Source organism: Polypterus senegalus, chromosome 17 (genome assembly GCF_016835505.1).
Source record: "Polypterus senegalus isolate Bchr_013 chromosome 17, ASM1683550v1, whole genome shotgun sequence".
Taxonomy (NCBI): domain Eukaryota; kingdom Metazoa; phylum Chordata; class Cladistia; order Polypteriformes; family Polypteridae; genus Polypterus; species Polypterus senegalus.
In genome coordinates, this window is record NC_053170.1 from 83948925 (window position 1) to 83970143 (window position 21219).

General features: G+C 43.6%; 1 protein-coding gene across 2 annotated transcripts; it reads right to left on the minus strand.

Moving 5' to 3' along the window:
• Positions 1 to 1151: 1151 nt before the first annotated feature.
• LOC120517551 (sterile alpha motif domain-containing protein 9-like) lies at positions 1152 to 20481 on the minus strand. Of its 2 annotated transcripts, none has more exons than XM_039739948.1 (3): positions 20307 to 20481; positions 13304 to 13364; positions 1152 to 6549 (listed from the first exon to the last, which is right to left on the minus strand). In XM_039739948.1, exons 2-3 carry the CDS (start codon positions 13305 to 13307, stop codon positions 2057 to 2059), a joined length of 4497 nt encoding a protein of 1498 aa, XP_039595882.1. In that variant the 5' UTR covers positions 13308 to 13364; positions 20307 to 20481; the 3' UTR covers positions 1152 to 2056. The 2 variants fall into 2 exon arrangements, with proteins under 2 accessions (XP_039595882.1, XP_039595883.1); XM_039739949.1 differs by lacking the exon at positions 20307 to 20481 and adding an exon at positions 20075 to 20296.
• Positions 20482 to 21219: the final 738 nt, after the last annotated feature.

The window sequence follows — 21219 nt, forward strand, 5'->3', positions numbered from 1 at the left end:
ATTAGTCAACCTTCAAAATAATGTGCAGTTAAAGTCTCCGCAGCATTCTCAGCATTTCTGGAGCTTAGTAGAGCCAGATAACTATAAGAATCTTCACCAAGCAGCTCTGAAAATGTCTGCTCTGTTTGGGTCTCCATACCTCTGTGAGTCTGACGTGAATGTCATGAAATCAAAGTTCAGAAGAAGACTGACAGACAAACATTGAAATGGCTCCACTCCACCATGCACCTCAGTGCCAGTCATCTCACCAACTGAAAAACACATCACACATGCAACTGGACATGTAAATAAAGTGAAACACTGACATGGAACAAAATGACAAATAAGTCCTATCTGCGGATTTGGAATTGCATTGTTCTGTTTTGACAGCATTCATGTTTTAATTTAATAGTGTGAGATACACTAGGAAATGCATACAGACATACAAAATGCACTTGCAGGTGAACTAAATATTTTTTTTGTGATGTTTTAATGCAAAATGCGAGTTGTGGACACCAACATTCAGGCAAAACAAGCTTATTCAGTTTGTTTGGGTTGAAATAAGCTGTGAGAACAAATTTTGGAAAACAGGAATAGCTCTCAGCCATTTTCATTTTGTAAAAGTAGCTCTCAGAGGAAAAAAGGCTAACCCCTGATTTAGATCAAGAGGTGAGAGATTCAAAGTTGCCATGATGAAAGGGGGAGGTTGTTCGTAGATCCCTAAAGACGCGCAGGCTAATTGAAATGATGATGTAAAACTGACCCGAGTCTACCCCAGCAGCTTCGGGAGGAAGATAGAAACCAGCCCTGAACGAGGCGCATGTGTGGCTTGTGTAAGGGATGAGCTGCAGTCTCTCCATGTCCCTCTAAACCCAATATTATGATAAACTAGGGGGCTCTATCCCCTGCTCGCTTCGCTCGCCCACCCCCGGGTTTGGTTTACCCGATATACAATTTTAAAGAGATTGTTATTTTCATGGAAATTGTTACATATGTATTATTTTAACTTGTACTTTAAAACTTTTGTAAAAACAATACTTGTCCTTTATTTCCGGCCCCAGGTGTGATTAGATCTCTTTCTTGCAGGACGTATAACGCTGCTCATGTTGTGGGTGTGTTTGGATTGAACACATGCTAAGGAGATGCTGTCAGATCATCTGCTGTCTTTTGGCTACTATTGCTGGTGAGCTGCATGTTCTGTTTGTCGCGCTGCGCGTCAATCATTTAAAAGCCTGTACAGCAGTTGTCATTTTGCCACTTCGTGTTTCTGTCGTTCGCATTTTAAAATGGGGGGTGGGCTGAGCGCACCCTAACGAGAAGTGGTCAGATCATCTGCTGGCGAGCTGCGTGTTCTGCTTGTCGTCGTTTTAAGAGCTCGGAGCGCATGAAGTGTGTCTGCCAAAAGCATTCCAACAACTGCTAGGTTAGATGTCCGTGAACTTGTTTTAAATGCTGTCTCGTGTAACGTTAAAGTGTCTGTTGCAGGACGTCAAATTGTCTTCCAAGAAGATCACGTCTTGTCTCCCTAGTCTCCCTGCCAAGATTTTTTTTATAATAGAGAGAAGTGTTCAGAGTAATAGAGGGATCATTAGGGAGGATTCACGTTGTTAATTAAATGTCCAGTCTTTGATTATAACACTAAAGCACAGGCTGAACTTGCTCAAAGGTGCTGAATGCTAAAAAAAAAAAACATTCCCACAAAGATACAGATGGACACAAGTCACCAGGTAATACTTGAAAGTGGCATCTTCTGGTCAATTCTCAAATTCTTTCAAAGATGTCGACAGAATGTAACGTGTTTCTTATTTGTTTATGTTGGAAACCTCACTGGCATCATTATACAGCATTTTGAGAGCTGTTTTGTAGCCCTTGTTATGTTACTAATATCCTGAGCGCAGGACGTTTGTGTGTAATTCATTCATCTCTCTCCCGTTAACTTTTACAGGATCTGCAATTCTTAATAAAACAAGCTGTGTTGTTATGTTCTTCATTTAAGAGTTCTGTTAAAGTAAAAGGTTTTTGTTGTGCATTGAGTAATTGATCGATTGTGCACACTGGTCAGAAGAGTACAGGCCCATCAACTGGGTGTTGTTCTAATATTATATGCCACAGGTCCAGAGAAAGAGAATCCTATATAAAAGGTGACATTTTTGTCATCAGTTGGGGCAGAAGGACAGTGCACCACAGGCACTCGGATTTTTCTTCCAGCCGAGTTGCCCTGTATGTACAGCTTGCCTCTTTCTGTCCAGCCTTGCACAGGTCTGAGTAGCTTCTGGACTTGTGGATTGGCCCAGACCTGATAGCCTGACCAGCGTAGATTCTGTTCTGTTACTGCACCACCTGTCTCTTTGTTCAGTCTGCTGCTGTTAACCAGTCTGTTGAGACCATCCCCATTCCCCAAGAAGAAATAGCTCTCTATTCGCTTCTGTCTCTGAGGAATGTTTTTCTTTGTCGAGTCATAGCGTTGCTTGAGGGTCTCACTGGCCAACATCAGCAGCTTGTCTGCTTTGTCAGCCCACTCTTTATCACATTGCTGTCCTGGCCAAAAGAGGAACGATGAGACAAAGTAGGTACCAGGTGAAAATTGCTCTTTGGGAACTTTGAAGATCATGTGGCTCAGCTCCAGCAGTGTTTTCTGTTTTCGAGAACTGGGAAGAGAGCAGGCCAGGGCCACCTGGCACATGATGTAGCTGACCAGCTGAGAGGTGCTCAGGCTGGATGTTGGAGGGTACAAATCAATAATTCTTTCAAGCTTGCCCCCTGAGTCTTCCCTGTTCAGAAGATGAAGAATTGTGTTTACATTTCCACCACGGAGTTTGTAGATTTTTGTCCACTTACTGAGTAGACCACCACAGCCAGCATCTCTCAGTGGTGTCACCATATTTAATGAGGTGTCCCATATTTCCTGGAAGAACTTTATGCATTTGATGGTTTTGGTGGCCAGCCAGTCACAGCCATGGTAACTGCTCCTAGCTGACTCCTCACCTTCGTGTGCTTTGGTGCCCCGATAGTAACTCAAGTCTTCTGAAATCCACTCCAGGTCTCTGTAAATCCAGTTCCGCACATTTTTTAAGCTACTATGGAAGCTGGTCCAGGGGCGCTTTATTTCTTCAGGGATGTAGTCTGTGCACAGGTATTTTAGTAGTTCTGAATGGCCACTGTCATATACAAAGGTGTCAACAGTGGAAAGGAGTTCCAGAAGTTCCAGCCCGATGTTCACCTCACTGAAGTAGCCTACACTATTCATGCAGCGTTCTATCTGGCGATTGGCCACTTCCTGAGACTCCCGGAAACAGCTCATGGCTTTCAGTGCAATGTCAATGAGTTCACAGACCTCTTCTGCGGTAGGATTCTTCTGCACTTTGGCACGCAGCTCGGTGAACCATCTGCGGAACACTTGACCCTCTGTGTCCAGGATGTAGGAGTTGTGGGGCAAGTGGAACTTTGCTTTTGTGGTCCACTCTCTTGCCTCCTTAAAGTTCTTATAGGTGTAGTGAACCCTGGCAACCTGCTGGGCAAAGTAGCCATCTTGGGCCACCATCTCATAGCCAAGTTCAAGTACACGTGTGGCCTGTTCATAATTCTTCTCAATTTTGAGCACATGTTCAATAAAGGGGGAGAACAATGTATCCAATTCATCACCCCACACTTTTTTACAGCGTCTCATCAGCAAGTCTCTAAGAAACCGAAGAAATGTTTTTGGTTCTCTTATGGCTTTTAGCAGCTGTTCATCCTGTAGAAGCCCTATAGCAATATCGCTCTGTTCCTCATCAGTCAGTAGCTGAGAGAGAATCTCCTTTGCAACCAATGGGTGAATTATGCGTACAGCATTGCTGCCGGTCTTGTTGTCTTTCAGATGAATGAGTAGAAACTTGGCCTGCTCACTTAACAGCCTCTGGAAGAACAACTCAGTGAAGCGATCAGTGGTGGCTTGTGGTGCAAGGAAAGCAAGACACCGAGAGAGTGAGACATAGGAATTTTGGACATAGCCACTCAGCAGAGCAATGTACTTTAACAGCAGGGTAGCACGGCTGTTACGATCCAAGTCTTGCAGGATTTTGGACACAAACTCCCTCTGGTACTCTGGATCAAATTCATTTGCCATCAACACAAAGGTCAGCATCAGATCAGGATTATATTTCTTCTTAAGGTTCTCAAGTTTTTTGGCAAACAGTAACTTCTCCTTCTCAGTCAGTCTGTGTGTGATGGCTACTGTCTGCAGTGGTAAGGCTCGACACATCTTCTCTGGTTCATAGGAACGGTTGCAGCTTAACAGGATGAAACACAGTGCTGGTGGGCTGACTTTAATGGCTTCGATAGCTTTCTCCATTTCTTGCTTTAGATCATCCAGGTACTCTTCTTCAGTGTCCTCGACAAGTAGCAGCACTGGCAGGCAGCAGTTTCGATCTTTCTCTTCATATTCACGGAGGCTTATCGCATGTGCACACACGTTCACGGCAGGGCAGGACGTTTTGACTACTGCACATCTTAGCCTCTTCCTGAAGCTCCACAGGACCTGCCGAGCCACCGTACTGCCTCCACTGCCAGGATGGTGACAAATATTTATGATGGCAACAGAGTCCCAGCTTGCACTGTGTTGTAAACATTCCTGCACCATTGTTTGAACCTCTCCGAGTGATTCCCGCTCGGGAACATCTCCACATTGCTTTGTCTCTGCCAACCAAAAGTTGATCCAGGCCACTTTGCTCCCGTGATAAAAATTTCTCTCAGTTTCACTGATTTGCTCCTGATTGAGCGTCTCTAAATTGGTGTTCTCACACTGGTTTGCACTTAGCACCTCCAAAGAGAGCAGCTTGTCTTCATCTGTAGTTTTGAGAGAGCAATGTCCACCGCTATTGAGCGGTAAATGCCTCTCCAGCTTGACTGAAGAAAGCTGCAAACTCTGGATGGTGGTGTCAACATGACTTATCTTCATCCCCACAATGCTGATGTTCCTTAATTCTGAGGCATCATAGGAAGCTGGCATAAAGCTGAATAACTTGTTGTACTGCTCCTCTGATTCTGAAATGCAAACGATATCCTCGTGGTCATTCATTTCAATATAAAAGTCATGAAAAGTCTCACAGAACGCCTGCTCAATGGGGGACATTAACAGGAAAAGCACCAAGCATGAGCCCTTAGGTAGGACTGCTTCATTGCAGAGCATGGAGATGGCCTTCCTCAGGTACTTTGTCTGGGTTCTGATCCACATCTTATCATCACAGGATTCCTCACCACCCAGATAACCTCTGCGCCCATTGCAGAAGATCCAATTGGTCTTTTCAAAAAGCTGACTGCTTTTCATGAATTCATCTGGACTGTTCTTCGCGTCATCCGTGTACTTTTGAAGGGAGTAGAGATTGGCTTCATGGGAACGGAGGTACTTATGACACAGTCCTGAGACTTCAGAGTCTGGGTCAAAATCAAAGACACACAGAAGGTTCATGTTGAACAGAAAGGTGCAGTGCTGTAGCTCCTCTGGTTTCCACTTACTTGTCACCACGATGTACTGCAGGTTGTCATCCATGTATTTTCTTCCACAAGTTAAAAGCATGGAGAGCTTCCTGGCTAAATTTTCTCTGATTTCTGCTGGGCTACTAGGGGGAGGTGTTTCTGCCTGCTCCCTCATGAGATCTCTTTTCGGTATGTGTTTGCCAAATTCAATTAGTTTTTGACCATCTATTGATTCAGTACTGGCACCTACCCGCTGGTATATCGTGACTTTGTCATAGATCACTTTGTTTGATTCTTCTTTGAAATTTGGGAGACGAACCCCATAGTAGTTTCCCTTCAGGAAGCAAATAGATGAAACAATGTCCACCTCAACCACATACCCACTGAGAGTATCCTGTTGGTCAAAGACTTTAATAAAGTGGGGTGACTGAATGCAGGCATGTGCTGCCTCATGACTTTTATCGTCAAAGCAATTCTTAATATATTTAAGTGCATCAATATAGATACTTTGATCTTTTACAGGAATGCCAAGGACTTCCCCGTGTTTAAAAGTGGAATTGTTCACGTTATCCATGACACCAAAGTGAATAGTGCCATTGGTGCGCATATTCATGCATCCACATGCAAACCTGATGACCTCCTTGGCAAATTTGCTCTGCAGACGAACTTCATCCAGCTTGACAGCATCAGCAAGTGATTTGAATTCACGGCAAGGTGATATCAGGTCAATGATGCCCGTCTCTGGGGGCAGACACCCATGTTTTCTGTAAGTCAAGGTACCAGGCTCCTTACCAAATGGCCGTGGCTTAATCTGTTCTGTCAGTACCTGCCTGCCAGCTGTTGGTTCAGTCAGCTGATTCTCACTGTGACCAGCTGTTTCAATTTTCAAGTCTGCACCCTGCAGTCGCTTTCTTGCCGTCAGCAGCAGCACTAGTTGTCCACCCTTCATGCCAATGGTGTCCCTGAAGTAAGTGTCAGGTAGCTGTTTAAATACAGGCCCTGTGACCTCCTCTTCATGGAGCTTTTTGATGTAGTGCTCCTTGAGTCCTAGTGATACCAGCCAGGCTCCGACATGGTCCTCTGTCCAGTGATTCACAGGCAGGTTCTTGTATTCATCTGAAAACAAAGGGAAAATACTGTGATAGTTAATCAAGGAGCTGCGTGTTTTGGAATTTTTTTTCCCCACATTTAGTGTATTTTTTTAGGAAACATATTTTAAAAAAAAGTAAATTAAGTTAAGTTAGAAGAATAAATTAAATGATTTCTCTTGAGGTTTCCAACTACCAAAAGAACATTAGGCTCAATTTGAATTACTATATTTGCTAGATCTCTCCTCTACCTTTGACATGGTCAGCCAGCCAATCCTCCTCACCTCCCTTTCTGACTTTGGCATCACTGGGACTGCCCTCAGGTGGTTTGAGTCCTGTCTTGTGTCCTGTCATGAGGAGATGTCAAGAGTGCACCAGGCAAGAACAAGGGTACCCTAAGGATTGGTGCTGGGTCTTCTCCTCTTCTCTCTATGACCTCCTCACTAGGCCCTATCATTGAGTCCCTTGGTTTTTCTTATCAGTGTTATGCTGATGAAATGGCTCTGAGGCTAAGGATATGCGTTGGCATCCTGAAGGTTGCCAAAAGAGATGCTACTCTGCTGGGCCCTTGAGTAAGGCCCTTAACCTTCAACAACCTACAGGGGAGCTGTACAATGGCTGACCCGGTGCTCTGACCCCAAGGGGTATGTGAAAGATGCATTTCACTGTGTGTTGTCCTTTATAACTATGTATTTGACAAATAAATAAAGAATTACCTGTGGTTGCCTCATGAGGACCACACAATATCAGCTAGAATCTCTGCCATTCTCACTAAGATTCATCCTGGATAAAGGAGCACCATCTCCAGCTCAACCTGACCAAGCCAGACCTTCTTGTTATCCCAGCATTTCTGTCGATCTCGGTTCATTTTGGCTCATTATCACTAACACCCACCAAATCAGTACGCAGCCTTGGGGGGTGGTATTCACTGACCATGTCACAGCAGGCTCTTGTCCTATACAGCGGGGTGGCCAACTCTAATCCTGGAGAGCCACAGTGGCTGCAGGTTTTTGTTCCAATCCAGTTGTCTGATTAGAAGCCAATCCTCACCAATCACAGAAGATATTGTTTTAATTTCATGGCTTGTTAGTGTTTTAACTCTTATCATGTCAGTTCATTCTTAAATGATAGATGTTTTTCTTTCTAATGATACGTGTGTCATCCAAGTGACAGGGAGACTAAAACAGATGAGTAATTTTCAGTTCAGTTTCGTTTTTGAGTATACAATTAAGCCAAATGGTGAATGATGAATATACACGGTTGGAAATGGAGACAAGCTAGATCTAGAACTGCTGGTTCCTTTGTCATTTCCATATTATTGCTAATAAGGAGCAATTAAAACAATGAATACGGCTGTGTAAGACTAAAAAATGTAATTAAGGGTTCAAAATTGTAATAAGCGAGACAACTAAAATAAAGCAGAAATATGTCACTTTACCAGTAAGTGCTTCATCAGCAATGATTAATTTCTCATGAAGAAATTAGGTTGGAACAAAAAACAGAAGCCACTGTGGCCCTCCAGGACCGACGTTGCTCAGCCCTGATTTAAAGGGTCTGAGTCTTAAATAGCATATAAACTAAATGAAGTTAACTAGCAGCAAAAAGCAGTCACTAATTAAGAAAACAGAATGAAAACCTGTAGCCACTGTGGCTCTCCAGGATCAGACCTGGCCACCCCAGATACACAGCATCAGCAAGACCAGGCTGCATGTGATGGAGTATGCAGCACCCTAAGCCTAACCCTAACCCTAACTCCTGGTCCAGGCCTTGATCTTGTCACATCTGGACTATTGCAGCTCTCTGCTGGCAAAAGAACCTGCAAGAGCCACAAAGCAGCTGCTGATGACTCAAAATGCAGTAGCATGGCGGGTCTTCAAACAGCCACGGTGGATGCATGTCACTCCTCTTTTTCAAATCACTACATGCGGTGTAGTGTCATGTTTCAAGTTCAAATCCTTGATGCTTGCCTATAGAGCAGGGGTTGTCAACTTCGGTCCAGGAGGACCACCGTGGCTGCAGGTTTTCATTCTAACCCTTTTCTTAATGAGTGACCTGTTTTTACTGCTAATTCACTTCTTTTAAATTCATTTTAATTGACCTGCTCTTGAAGACTCTGACCCCTTAATTGTTTTTTTTTCCTTAATTAGCAGCCAAATAATAACGAGATGCAAAATGAGCCAAAACAACCGGTGACCATCATACAACATCTGAAAATAAAGAAAGATGAAGGTCTCAGGAATGTCGACCTGCTCAGGTCTCCAAATCATTTTAACTGTGTCTTAGAAAAGAGAAAATCAGCAATTTTGGAAATGTCTGCTAATGTCCCACGAGAGCAGCAACAAGCCACGAAATTAAAGCACAGGTTTAATGAACGACAAGAATTGGCACCTTATTAAGCAGCTGGTTGGAGTTTGAAAAAGGGTTAGAATGAAAACCTGCAGCCACGGTGGTCCTCCAGGACCGAAGTTGACAACCCCTGCTCTATAGGCAAGCATCAAGGATTTGAACTTGAAACATGACACTACACCGCATGTAGTGATTTGAAAAAGAGGAGTGACATGCATCCACCGTGGCTGTAGAGTAGTCTAGGGGTCTGTACCTCTGTACTGTTTATGGAGGTACTTTTGAGGTCCTATGCTCCTCCTCACTCATTGGTGTCTGGTGATGTCACCTCTGCGTGGTATCAAATCTCAGTTCTATCTCGTGTAGTTGGTGGAACAAGCTGCCCACTTCCATTTGAAATTCTGACTCCCTCTATGTGATTAAGAAGCTTTTGAAGACTCTCTCATGAATGAATGCCTATCTAACTGATATTAACTGTTAAGGCTTTGTAACCTGCAAATTGTAGCTTGTTTGTTCTGAGCTCTTCACTTGTGGTGGTCATTTTTGTCCTGTCCCACTCATTCTCAAACTGACTCTACAGCAGGCATGTCAAACACGCGGCCCGCATGACAGATCCTAGTTAGCACTGAACTTGTACAAAATGATTACTATCGTTTGTGATTGAATCATTCTGCATCTTCGGCATTACTTATTGACTTTTCTTACTTCTGCCTTCTGACAAAAGCGTGTTTTCCCATGGCATTACGGTACCGGAAACATCATCTGCTAGTACAGCCACGAGCCTTGACCAAAGTTAATGAGCCGCAACGTCACAACTGAAGTGCTAGGCTGCAGCAGCGGGCAGCTGGGGTGGCCTTAGGCATGTGCAAACTGTGCACCTGCACAGGGCCACCACGCCAATGTATATTGAATATAAAACAGAAAGAGAAAATAACGACATAGCTGACGGCAATGTGGTCGAAAAACAATGTGTTTCTTGTTAATTAGTACGCTGTATTTACTAATTTCGCTAGGGTCGGAGCAGTAAGCCATATGTAGTATTATAACGTTCTGCCGTAATGAGAATATCATGGGCCGCCACTTGGTTTTCAAGTTACGGACACGCGCATATAGAAACGTGTCATGAGCACGAGGCGACAATGCAGTGTCTGCAACAGACGTGGCCATCCGCCGTGCATAAGATACCATATTGACATTGGCGGGCGAAGGGATTCTTTCTCTACCCAGGGCCGCCACGAGCCTAGAGCCGCCCCTGCTAGGCTACACTACTGGCTGGGCTGCTGAGACTGGTCACTGGGCAGAACTGACCATCACGAGTAGTAATAGCCCGCATATTTTCATGTTTTGTTGCTCTAGTTTTATGTAATTTTGTGCTAGTATTGTAACGAACAGTTAGTGCAGACTACAGCTGAAGATCTGAAGTGGACGCTTGAAGTGGTTTATTAACAGATTTTTGTGATTTTGAGTTTGTAAAATTAGTGTAGGTCAGGGGGCTTTTTGCATATCGGCTTATTTTACAATATAAACTTTGAAGTAAACTTAGTGAAGTAAAATTTGATTTTTGGAGGATTTGTTTTCCAACTTGAATTACTGAGCAATGAATTCAGTGAGTGTTTTCGTGATTTCAATTCACACGAACAGGACTTTGCGCTGTTCTCTTACAACGTTGAGAATACGTCTGAGAATATCCAAATGGAATTGATTGAACTGCAGTCCGATTCTATTCTGAAGGCAAAATACAACGAAGTTGGTGTGCCAGGCTTGTATGCTTACCTGCCACCCTTGTATGTGCAGATCCATAAGTTGGCATTGAGAGTACTGTCTATGTTCGGAGGCACTTACCTTTGTGAGCAATTGTTTTCATTAATGAAAGCTACTAAAACCCAACATCGCTCAAGACTTGCTGTCGAGCACTCTTCATCCCTCATAAAAGTTGCAGCTGCACAAGATTTCAAGCCTGATATTGACGAACTGGTTACTAACAAGAGATGCCAAGTGTTCGGGACAAAAGAAATAAATCTCAGGCTGTAAGACTCCTATATAGGCAATGAATCTATATATATAATTCACTAAGGCAAGACAACCATGAAAAGCACACCGGAAGGGGCGTGGATTCACTAAGCCGCCAACAAGTGAGACACCTATGGCGCACGCAGGAAGGAGCCACGCCCACCAACTCCAAGCCCTTTGGATATGACGACAACTCGCAGGGCCAAGCCCACCAAGTAGGACGCGAGGACACAGAAAAAGTGGCGTCATTTATATTCGTTAGTCGTGGAGGCCACATGCGGTGCAGGTCAGGTTAACGTCATGTTCATGTCATGCACATCTGAACTACGTTGACTGTTCATAGAGGCATGTTTCTCGCGGAGGTGAATCGCCATATGCAGCGTATGAAACGGTTTGCGAGGGGTATCTCATGGGATCTTTAAAACAATCCTTTACAACTGAGGTTAAAACACAATGAAGTAAGCAGTCTACGAGTTTTCGGTTACAACGCATGACCGCTTGCACCATAGCAAACTGTTTTACACGCTACATACAGCAATTCCCATCCGCGACAAACATGCGTCGTCTTCTTAGATGCTCCTGCAGGAACACGGAAGACTTTTCCTGCCCACCAGCACTCCTTTTTCACCGGCCCGCGTCTACCCTTGCTCTCTAGACATTCACACTGCCTGCCCATGTGCCCGGACGCAAAAACTCACCGACCACCCAGTTAGCCCCTTTCGTCTGTGCTAGGAATCCACATGCACGTCTAAGCCACGTTGACTTTTCATTATTCTTTTCGGTTTCGACACCAACCGCGTCCACCATGAAAAACCATGCGAAAGGAACAACGAAGCCCGCCCACAAACTCTACCCCTCCTCCCACGTGCTCAGGAACGCACCTCAGACCACTGCCCGCCAAATCAAAACAGCTCATCAAACACATACTCACTCGCTTTGGTCTGTGCTGCGGTCCAAACCCAGCTGTGGTCCACGTTGACTATTCTTTTGCCCTCCATGGCTGCCGCTTCAAATGTATTTCATGGAAACAACACTTCTTTCAATGTTATAGAAATTCCTGCTTCAGGTAACTGTTTGTTTCTGTCAGTCGGGTTTTTTTGGAGAAATGTCATTGACGAAACTGTTGCTCATAGCAAACTGTTTTGCACGCTACATACAGCAATTCGCATCCGCGACAAACATGCGTCTTCATAGATCCTCCTGCACTTTGTACACACACCCCCCCCAAACCCCCATTGGTCGGGTGTCTTCATGGATTATATATAGAAAGGCAGCCAAAACCGCACAGAGCAAAGAAAAGTCTACGTGAGTCACAGGTAGGGTTACCACCTTTAATACAAACAAATAAGCGGTCGGCGTCCAAATTCTTAGAGGGACAAGTGGCTTTCAGCCACGTGAGATTGAGCATTAACAGGCCTGTGATGCACTTGTATGTCCGGTACTGCACGCGCGCTACACTGAATGGATCAACGTGTGTCTACCCGGCGTGGGTAAGCCGTTGAACCCCATTCGTGATGGAGACCGTGGCTTGCAATTGTTCCCCACGAACGAGAAATTCCCAGTACGTGCGGGTCATACGCTCGCACTGATTACGTCCCTGCCCTTTGTAAAGCCCCCCATGGTCGGGTGACTTGGTGGATTATATATATAAAAAAGCACCCAGAACCGCAAAGAACAATGAAAAATCAACGTGGAAACCGACTGAGGCGGTGTTTGGAAAATTACCAGTCAACGTGACTCACAGGTGCGTGTGGACTGTACACAGACGAAAGCGACTCGGGTAGGGAGTTGGGGGCGGGCAGTGCGTACTGAACGAGCGCCGTTCAACCCCGTCCTTCGCTTTGGAAGGAGAAGGCGCTCCTCCGGTTTTCAGTCACGGACAATTGTATGTTGCTTCGTAGCGTGCATTGTTGCAATGTTACTTTTCTTGGTGGTTTATTAAATTACGGATTTTTCAAATGTTTATTTTTCCTCTGTGCTTAAAAATCATTTAAAAAGCGGCCTGATTATGCGGCGTGGCTAGTATAATATAATAATAAGGACCTAGCTAAGAGGCTAAGACTCGAATTGTATGCTGTTGTGCAGAGATTGTATGGAAATAAATTGCTTTTCTTTAAACTTTAAGTGTTACATTTTTTAAAGTTTTCAGTATTGGTAAGAAAGCTACAGTAACTTTGTATAATATTATAAAAGTATTTGTTACAGTGCGGCCCGCTGACCCACGTATGGCAGTCGAAGTGGCCCACCAATGGTAGTGAGTTTGACATGCCTGCTGTACAGGCTGAGGTTTACTCGAATATGTTGACCTATTTTTGTAAGTCACTTTAGATAATAGCGTCTGCTAACCGAGCGGATGTGAAACGTGAATCTGCAAATGAAATTCTGCATAGCTGTCAAAATCAAGCGAAGAATGAACAAAAAGCTCTTACCCATTCTAAAGAGATTATTATTTCCAATCAAGACCACGTTGAAGTATTCATAATACAAAATCTGGAAGAAAAACAAAATCCAGTAAGTACATTTCAAAGGTGTGTTAAAGTAAATGTTAATAAAATTGTTAAAGACATAACACTACTGTCCTCAGTGTTGAAAAGTAACAAATCTTTTCCCATGTTTGACTCGTCACAGATTGTAAATGCTGATGCCAATGGTGGTAGATGACTTTTATCTCTGTATTTCTGCAAATACTTTAAGCTGTTAATTAAAAAATACAGACGGGAGACTGAAGAAAATGCAAATCTTTTATGCTCTGATCAGCTTCCTGTGCAAGTTGGATGTGCTGGGTTTTTTTTTTGTTATTTTTTTTTTTTTCTTTAATTGGATGTTTCTATTTTTATGGCTTTAAAGAAATGAACTTTAACTTTTTGTCTTTTCAAATTGTTTTGTCATCAAAATATGTTAAGAATGCCTTAGTTAAAACGTCCTGTAAAAGTGGGCAGTGAATTTTAGTTTAACATGGCCCTCTAGTGGTAAGACTTGTTAATAAAATCCATCCATCCATTATCCAACCTGCTATATCCTAACAACAGGGTTAGGGGGTCTGCTGGAGCCAATCCCAGCCAGCACAGGGTGCAAGGCAGGAAAGAAACCCTGGGCAGGGCGCCGGCACACACACACCGGGGACAATTTAGAATCGCCAATGCACCTAACCTGCATGTCTCTGGACTGTGGGAGGAAACCCGGGGAGAACATGCAAACTCCACGCAGGGAGGACACGGGAAGCGAACCCAGATCTCCTTACTGTGAGGCAGCAGTGGTACCCACTGCACCACCATGCTGCCTGTTAATAAAATATTAAGGTAATTGTGATGATATTGTGAACTATGCACAGGTTTCTAGGTCACATGTATAGAGCACAGTGAACTTCTTACCTACATGTGCTAATCAACATGAAAACACACAACACATCAGCCCTCTGCAGTGTCTTGATCAAGGAGTAGAACTGCCTTACCTCCATAGTCCTGACTTTGTTACCCCAAAACTTTAGATATTTTCCCATTTAAATTAATGGTTTAAGAAGATTTATTAACATAATTTTGGAATGGATACAAGTAAGCAAACTAAACCAAGCACAACATTTCAACCCAGATACAGCAAAAAACGTAAGTACCTAGCAAGTCTACACAACTCTATCCAACAATTAAAAATAACATGTAGTAAGGTCCAACGGGAAAATAACTCTCAGTTTATGCAAATAGATATGTAAAGATCTTTATTTCATAAGATGTCTGTTTATGTCTAAGACAGTAATACTTTGAAAATGTATTGTTTTCTAAACCCACCTAATCCAGACCAGGGTTGTGGGGGGAATGCTGGAGCCTATCCCAGCTATAGCATATGGCGCCAGTTGTAGAGCCAACACACACACACACGGGACAATGTAGTGTCACCACATCACCTAACCTGCATGGCTGAGGCCGGTGGGAGGAAATCAGAGCAGACACGGGGAGAACATGCAAAATCCACGGAGGGAGGACCCTGGTCTCCTTACCGCAAGGCAGCAGCACCCTTGGAAAGTTTTAAAGATGGCATTTTAACCTTCTGTTATTATTTTGCCCATTTTTTTTTACATTCAAGAAGACAGTGAGTACTGCAAAGTATGAGCAAAACAAAAATATCAAAATCCATCCATTTTCAGTTCTGCTTAATCCAATTCATGGTCGCAAGGAGCCAGAGCCTATCATAAAGTCAACGGGGGGCAAGATGGGGGAGAAAATGCTACAGCAACTGCATGATGCATCGAACTCCAGGCCTGGAGGGCCGCAGTGGCTGCAGGTTTTCATTCTCACCCTTTTCCTAATCAGTGACCAGTTTTCACGGCTAATTAAATTCTTTTCCCCTTCATTTCATTAGCCCTGTTCTTAAGGATGCAGTGCTCTGAGTTGACTCTTTTCTTCATTAAATGACAGCCAAACAGAAATGAGACGTGAAACGAGCCAACAGATGGCCAGCAAAACTGGGATTTCAAACTCCAACCAATCTCTTAATGAGAAGCCGATTCTTAACGTTAATTAAACCCGTTTTTTAATTCCGCGACTTGTTGCTGCTCTCATTCTTCTACAGCAGACATTTCGAAAACAGTTGATTTCCTATTTTTTTAAAAAAAAAAAAAACACCGTCAAGATGTTTTGAAGATCTGAGAGATCAGCCTTACTGAGACCTTCACCTTTCTTTCTTTTTAGATATTGTGTGATGGGCACAGGGGAGCTGGTCACGTGAACAAGAAACAACTAAGGGGCCTGAGTCAAGTTAATTAAAATTAAGGCCAAAGAAGTTCATCAGCAGCAAAAACTGGTCACTAATGAAGAAGATGGTTAGAATGAAAACCTGCAGCCACTGCGGCCCACCAGGCCTGGAGTTTGACACCCGCGACTGAGACAATGGCTGAGGTGGGCCTGGCTGGGACTCGAACCCCAGTGAGGCAGCAAGTGCACAGCCGGTCTTCATCTTGAACACAGTCTTTTGTTATAACGGTCATGTTTCAATCACCTCCATGCAGAATCTTTTTATCCAGGGTGCCATAAGCCATGTGAGTTCACCATACAAAAAGAACATGTGCACGGCATGCTAAGGACTCCTTAAATTAAATTTGTAGAGAATTGCCCCGAGGAGTCACTAGTGACTTAGTAATGACAGTTTCTATTTTAACATAATTATCAAGAGGTTGACTGATGGTAACAGCTTGTGCTTAAAAGTTTTGGAAGACTAGATTATTTGTGCCAGTGTGGTCAAGCAATTTAAGTCAAAATGGTGACTTTAGTTTAAAAAGACCATTCTGCAGCAGAGGCCTTAAATTGTGGAGAAACTTAGCAGACCATATCGTGTCTCCATTATTGACCATGCCTCCAATTAAAACTGAACCTTCACCACTGTGTCACATACTGTAGACCGAGGCACTGTCAGGGCCCACATTACACAGATATATGAAGACGTGTTGCACGCTGATTGGCACATGCAGCTAAGAATTCACTCTACTCTACATGTGACAGTAGTGACCCTACAAAGTTTTGAAAGTTTCTCCCACATTTCACATCTGCTATATGTATGTCAATTATTTTACAACAAAAGCTTTTGTAATTACTGCAGTCCTCACCACGAAAAGCAGATGAGATGAGATCTTTTCTAACCTCCATTGATGGACGGGTGGACTGTCCATCAACCAACGCTACCGTGATAAACTCCGGTCTCCTGCTACACTAAGCTGTGTGCGGGGCGGATCTACTATGAAACTAATGAAGCGCAATCTTCTGGGGCTCCTAATTCTGGTGAGACCCCCAGAACTTGAAAACTGTAAGGCACACGAGATTTGGATTCACACCAGTGACTTTGACATGTGAGATAGTCCAGTATAGCAATCTTAATTACAATCATAGATATATACTCATTACATTTCTAATAAATGTGTGGCAAGATTTGTCATGGAACAACCAAACTGAAGAAGATAACACTCCTTGCTGGTTGTGAAGGGGCCCCAAAAATGTAGGTCTGCCCACTGGCTGGGTGTGAAGCGATATTCTGTCTTCTAACTTGGCAGGGGCAGCACTTTGGTGCAATGGTAGCGCCGCTGCCTCGCAGTAAGGAGACCAGGGTTCGTGTGCCATGTCTCGCCTGCGTGGAGCCCGTACGTTCTTTCCTTCTCTGCAGGGGTTTCCTCTGGGTGATCCGATTTCCTTCCACAGTCCAAAGACGAGCAGGTTAGCTAAAAAGGTGACCCTAAACTGGCCCTAGTGTGTGGCTGAGGTGTGTGTGAGCTCGTCCTGCGATGGACTGGCGTCATGTCCAAAGTGTGTTCCTGCCTTGCGCCCCATGATAGCTCCAGTGGGCTCCTGCGACCCTTTTCAAGACTAAGCGGATTAGAAAATGACGGACTTCTAACTCTGCTGTGCTATTTTGTACCACTTAGTGGTATTTGACTGTAATTTACATTCCCATTCTGTTACTTATTTGGTGGTCATACCCCATGCTAACGTATTACCAGGCTTTGCCATATTCTTCAGTATTTTAATAATCTGATTGAGCTGTCTTCTAGTTTACCCTTTTTGTTTTGCAAGCTGCCTAGTGATGGTACTGGGCCTGATGGGACCAATATAAAATAAAGATTGCATACATTCACTAGTAAATAACTTTTTTGAAGGCCATAGATAAATAAAACAACATAGACCATACATGGCATGCTTCAGCATCTTACAAGTCTCTGCATTGGTTCTCTTACTCTGTTTGGCTAAACTAAGTGTGGTGCAGAAGTCTTACTCTGAAGTTGTGAACATTTGAATGTGAATACTTTAAGGTGCCATGGAGTTTTAGACGGTAAAGTTCTGTCAGCCCATCTTATTGTAGGTAGCTGTAGACTGCAATGGCCGCAAATCAATCCTGCAGCAGTTAGCCGGGCTGGGCACACACAATTGTGGAAGTGACACCCATGGCTTGGTACAATTCACATGCACATCCACTCTCGACTACAGTAGTTTATTGTTATTCATTGACAAAACACACAATGGAAGGGACTCTAAAACAAACACAGGGAGGACATGCAGTCTCCACACAGTGTCCAGGGATGGGGAAATAATTACTGCACCCCCCCCATTACCACCTGGTTATACAGTAAATATCTCTCCAAAGCCGCCTAACCCATTGGAAAACCACACAATTTTACATTCAGTCTTGACATGATCAATGTGTGGTCAGGAATCACAAATAAAAGTGGACACTAATTTGTGTTCAGGATTAAAATGAACAAATGCTCTCCCGTATAATGAATGCCCCTTTTGAGCCATTGCCCACCAAAAGGTCTGTCAAGGAACAACCAAACTGAAGAAGGTAACACTGGTTACCCGACCTCCTTGCTGGGGCCCCAAAAATGTGACTTTGACCAGTGACTTTGACATGTGAGATAGTTCAGTATAGCAATCTTAATTACAATCATAGATATATACGCATTACATTTCTAATAAATGTGTGGCAAGATTTGTCATGGAACAACCAAACTGAAGAAGATAACACTCCTTGCTGGTTGTGAAGGGGCCCCAAAAATGTAGGTCTGCCCACTGGCTGGGTGTGAAGCGATATTCTGTCTTCTAACTGGGCAGGGGCGGCACTTTGGTGCAGTGGTAGCGCTGCTGCCTCGCAGTAAGGAGACCAGGGTTCGTGCGGCATGTCTCGCCTACGTGGAGCCCGTATGTTGTTAAGATATGAAAATGGTAACCTCCATTAGTTAGAGTGCCAAAGATAAAGGACATCAGGAATTGCAAAGTCAAATACGGAAAAATCCTGTTTTCTTAGGTACGTGATTTTACAGGATAAACATTCACAGCATCTTTTTAAATGTTTTCATTCAGCTTCTCCCAGTGCCGGTGTAAGAGCTGAATTTGAACCCTGGTCCAATGTGCACCTGGCATGTGTTCGAGTCTCATATCCTTCTGAGCTTATGTTTAAAAGCTGACACTGTTATTTTATTATTCACTATGATAAATGTATTTCTTGTTATTTTATATCACCCCTTAAGAGAAAAATGTTATATTTATGGCATAACCTTCCATCCATCCATTATCCAACCCAAATACTCAGTTAGAGGATCTGGGCAGAACTTTTTCAAAACCTGGCAGGATATAATCCGTAACATTTTAGAATAAGCTTTTAAAGCACCGAGGAAGGAGATTCTCTTCCCATATTCCTTTTTTTTTATCCGCCTATTAAACTCATCAATTTATGTACTTTGACCGGCTTTAAGTTTCTTTCTCAAGGGTGGGTGTTGGGTTGATTTTGTTTTCAATCCTATTTTTTGTAAAACTTGATTTATCTGTATGGAATGATTACAATAAAATCAATAAAATTATAATAAAAAAAAGTTCTTTTCTGTAATCTTCATATGGATCAGTCTTTTTGGAACCAAAAATGGTTCCCCTATGGCATCACTCTGAAGAACCTCTCTGGCTCCTCCGTTTCTGAAGAAAACAACAGACAGCACAATAACTTTGGATCTGGAGACGCTCATTCTCATCCCAACCACATCCCACAATTTGAAGACGCCGATGGACAACATGACCTGCAACCAGCAGATTCAACCTTGAAGTTCCAAAGCTTTACCATGCAGGAGGCAAGACACACCATTGGAAGAGCCCAGCATCCACAGTGAAGCATAAGCATGCAGACGCACCCTTCGCCCTGCAAGTAACGGGACAGAACGGCATGCAGTAGCGACCAGGGAATGCCATACTTTTGCAGCCCCTGTCACAGGACTGATAACCCGTCAGAAGCTTTTTCTAAATCCACAAAGCATGTGTCAGCAGGACTGCCAAATACACGTAAAGAGACATTCCACCCCTTGAAAATGAGGTTCAACTTCCACTTCTCACAATCGCCTGCCTATCGATCTCCACCGAGCATCCTCTCTGCATGCTTCATTGGAGCGCACCGTCATCGAGCTCACTACAGGAGAAGGGCCCACTGGTGGCCGGGTACATTAAAAAGCGCAGACTGATCCAGAGATCACGTTTATTTATTTAATAAATAGGATCTTTTTCATCGATTGTTGGGATTTTGCATTCCTTTCATTTTGAAGTGAACGTATTTGTATAACTCTTTTCACCTGCCACTTTCTTGTTGCTTCTCGTCAAGCCAATCCAACTTAAACAGGATAAATAAAATAACACAGGACCGACGTGACGCTGTTTCGAATGGTAAAGTAATTGAAAGTTACTCACATACTATGCTTGATTTTTTTAAATACGAAGATCAAGGCCGTTTCACCATTTTAATGCACCGGACTGTACACCGTTTACAAAAGAATTAGTTGGCAGGCGTTATGGACTTCTTTAGCCATCCGTTTTAAACTTGGTTATTCAGCACCAGGAAGCCGGTTTAGTTCTGTGCCGACTGGCGCGCGCACACACACACACACACACCACTCCAGAAGATTCCTCCAGCACTTTGTACCTAAGTAGTGGTCGTCTTCTCAGACTCGTCCCCTTTTCCGAAAGGTCCGAGCAGCGCTCACCGCTCCGGGATCGCAGTCATTTGTTTTATTGATCCCAGTAATAAATGGAATTGTTTTCCGCTTCTGATTTACGCGTTTGCTCTTCCTGTTTTCTAAGATGGAAGCAGAAACGAAACCGATAGTCTCTGGGGCGCGTTCAATTGGGAAGCAAAAGCAACAGCCAATTGGAGGCGCACAGTTGTCACGATTTCTATAAACTTTGTGCCAAGGCCATTCCAGTTCACCATTGGCATGGAAAGGGAGCGAGCAGCGGGTATCTAAATCTTAACAAAGCATTTTAAATCCGCATTAAACTTAACAGCCGATCTACGCTTAAATAAGCGGAACAGGTAAGAGATTGGCACATTTCCAAGGCTATTATGGTTTGCACTTGGTGGGCAGCACGGTAGCGCAGTGGCTAGCTGATGAGTCCCGCGCCTCGCTGTTGTCTTAGCACAGTCTCCCCGTGTCAGTGTGAGCGCGCGCGCGTGTGTGTGTTTGTTTGTTTGGTTTTCTTCAACACTCTTAGAAATAAATCTGTTAGGAGTGATTCTTCAGGGGGATTCTTCCTTTTATTATTATTATTATTATTATTATTATTATTACGCGATTTTATTGAACTTGCCCTCTGCCTTTTTCTGGGCAATGATTTTTTACCCATTTTTACTGAACTGATTTCCTTCAAACTTGCGTGCGTGCTGATCTCCGGTGGCAATGTAGCATTTCATCAGTTTTGACCCAGAATCTGCACGTTAATTACGTTAAATGTACATTTCTCATTTCCTTATATCAGGGGTCTTCAATCACAGTCCCGGAGGGCCGCAGTGGCTGCAGGTTTTTGTTCTAGCCTAGTTGCTTAATTAGAAAGCAATC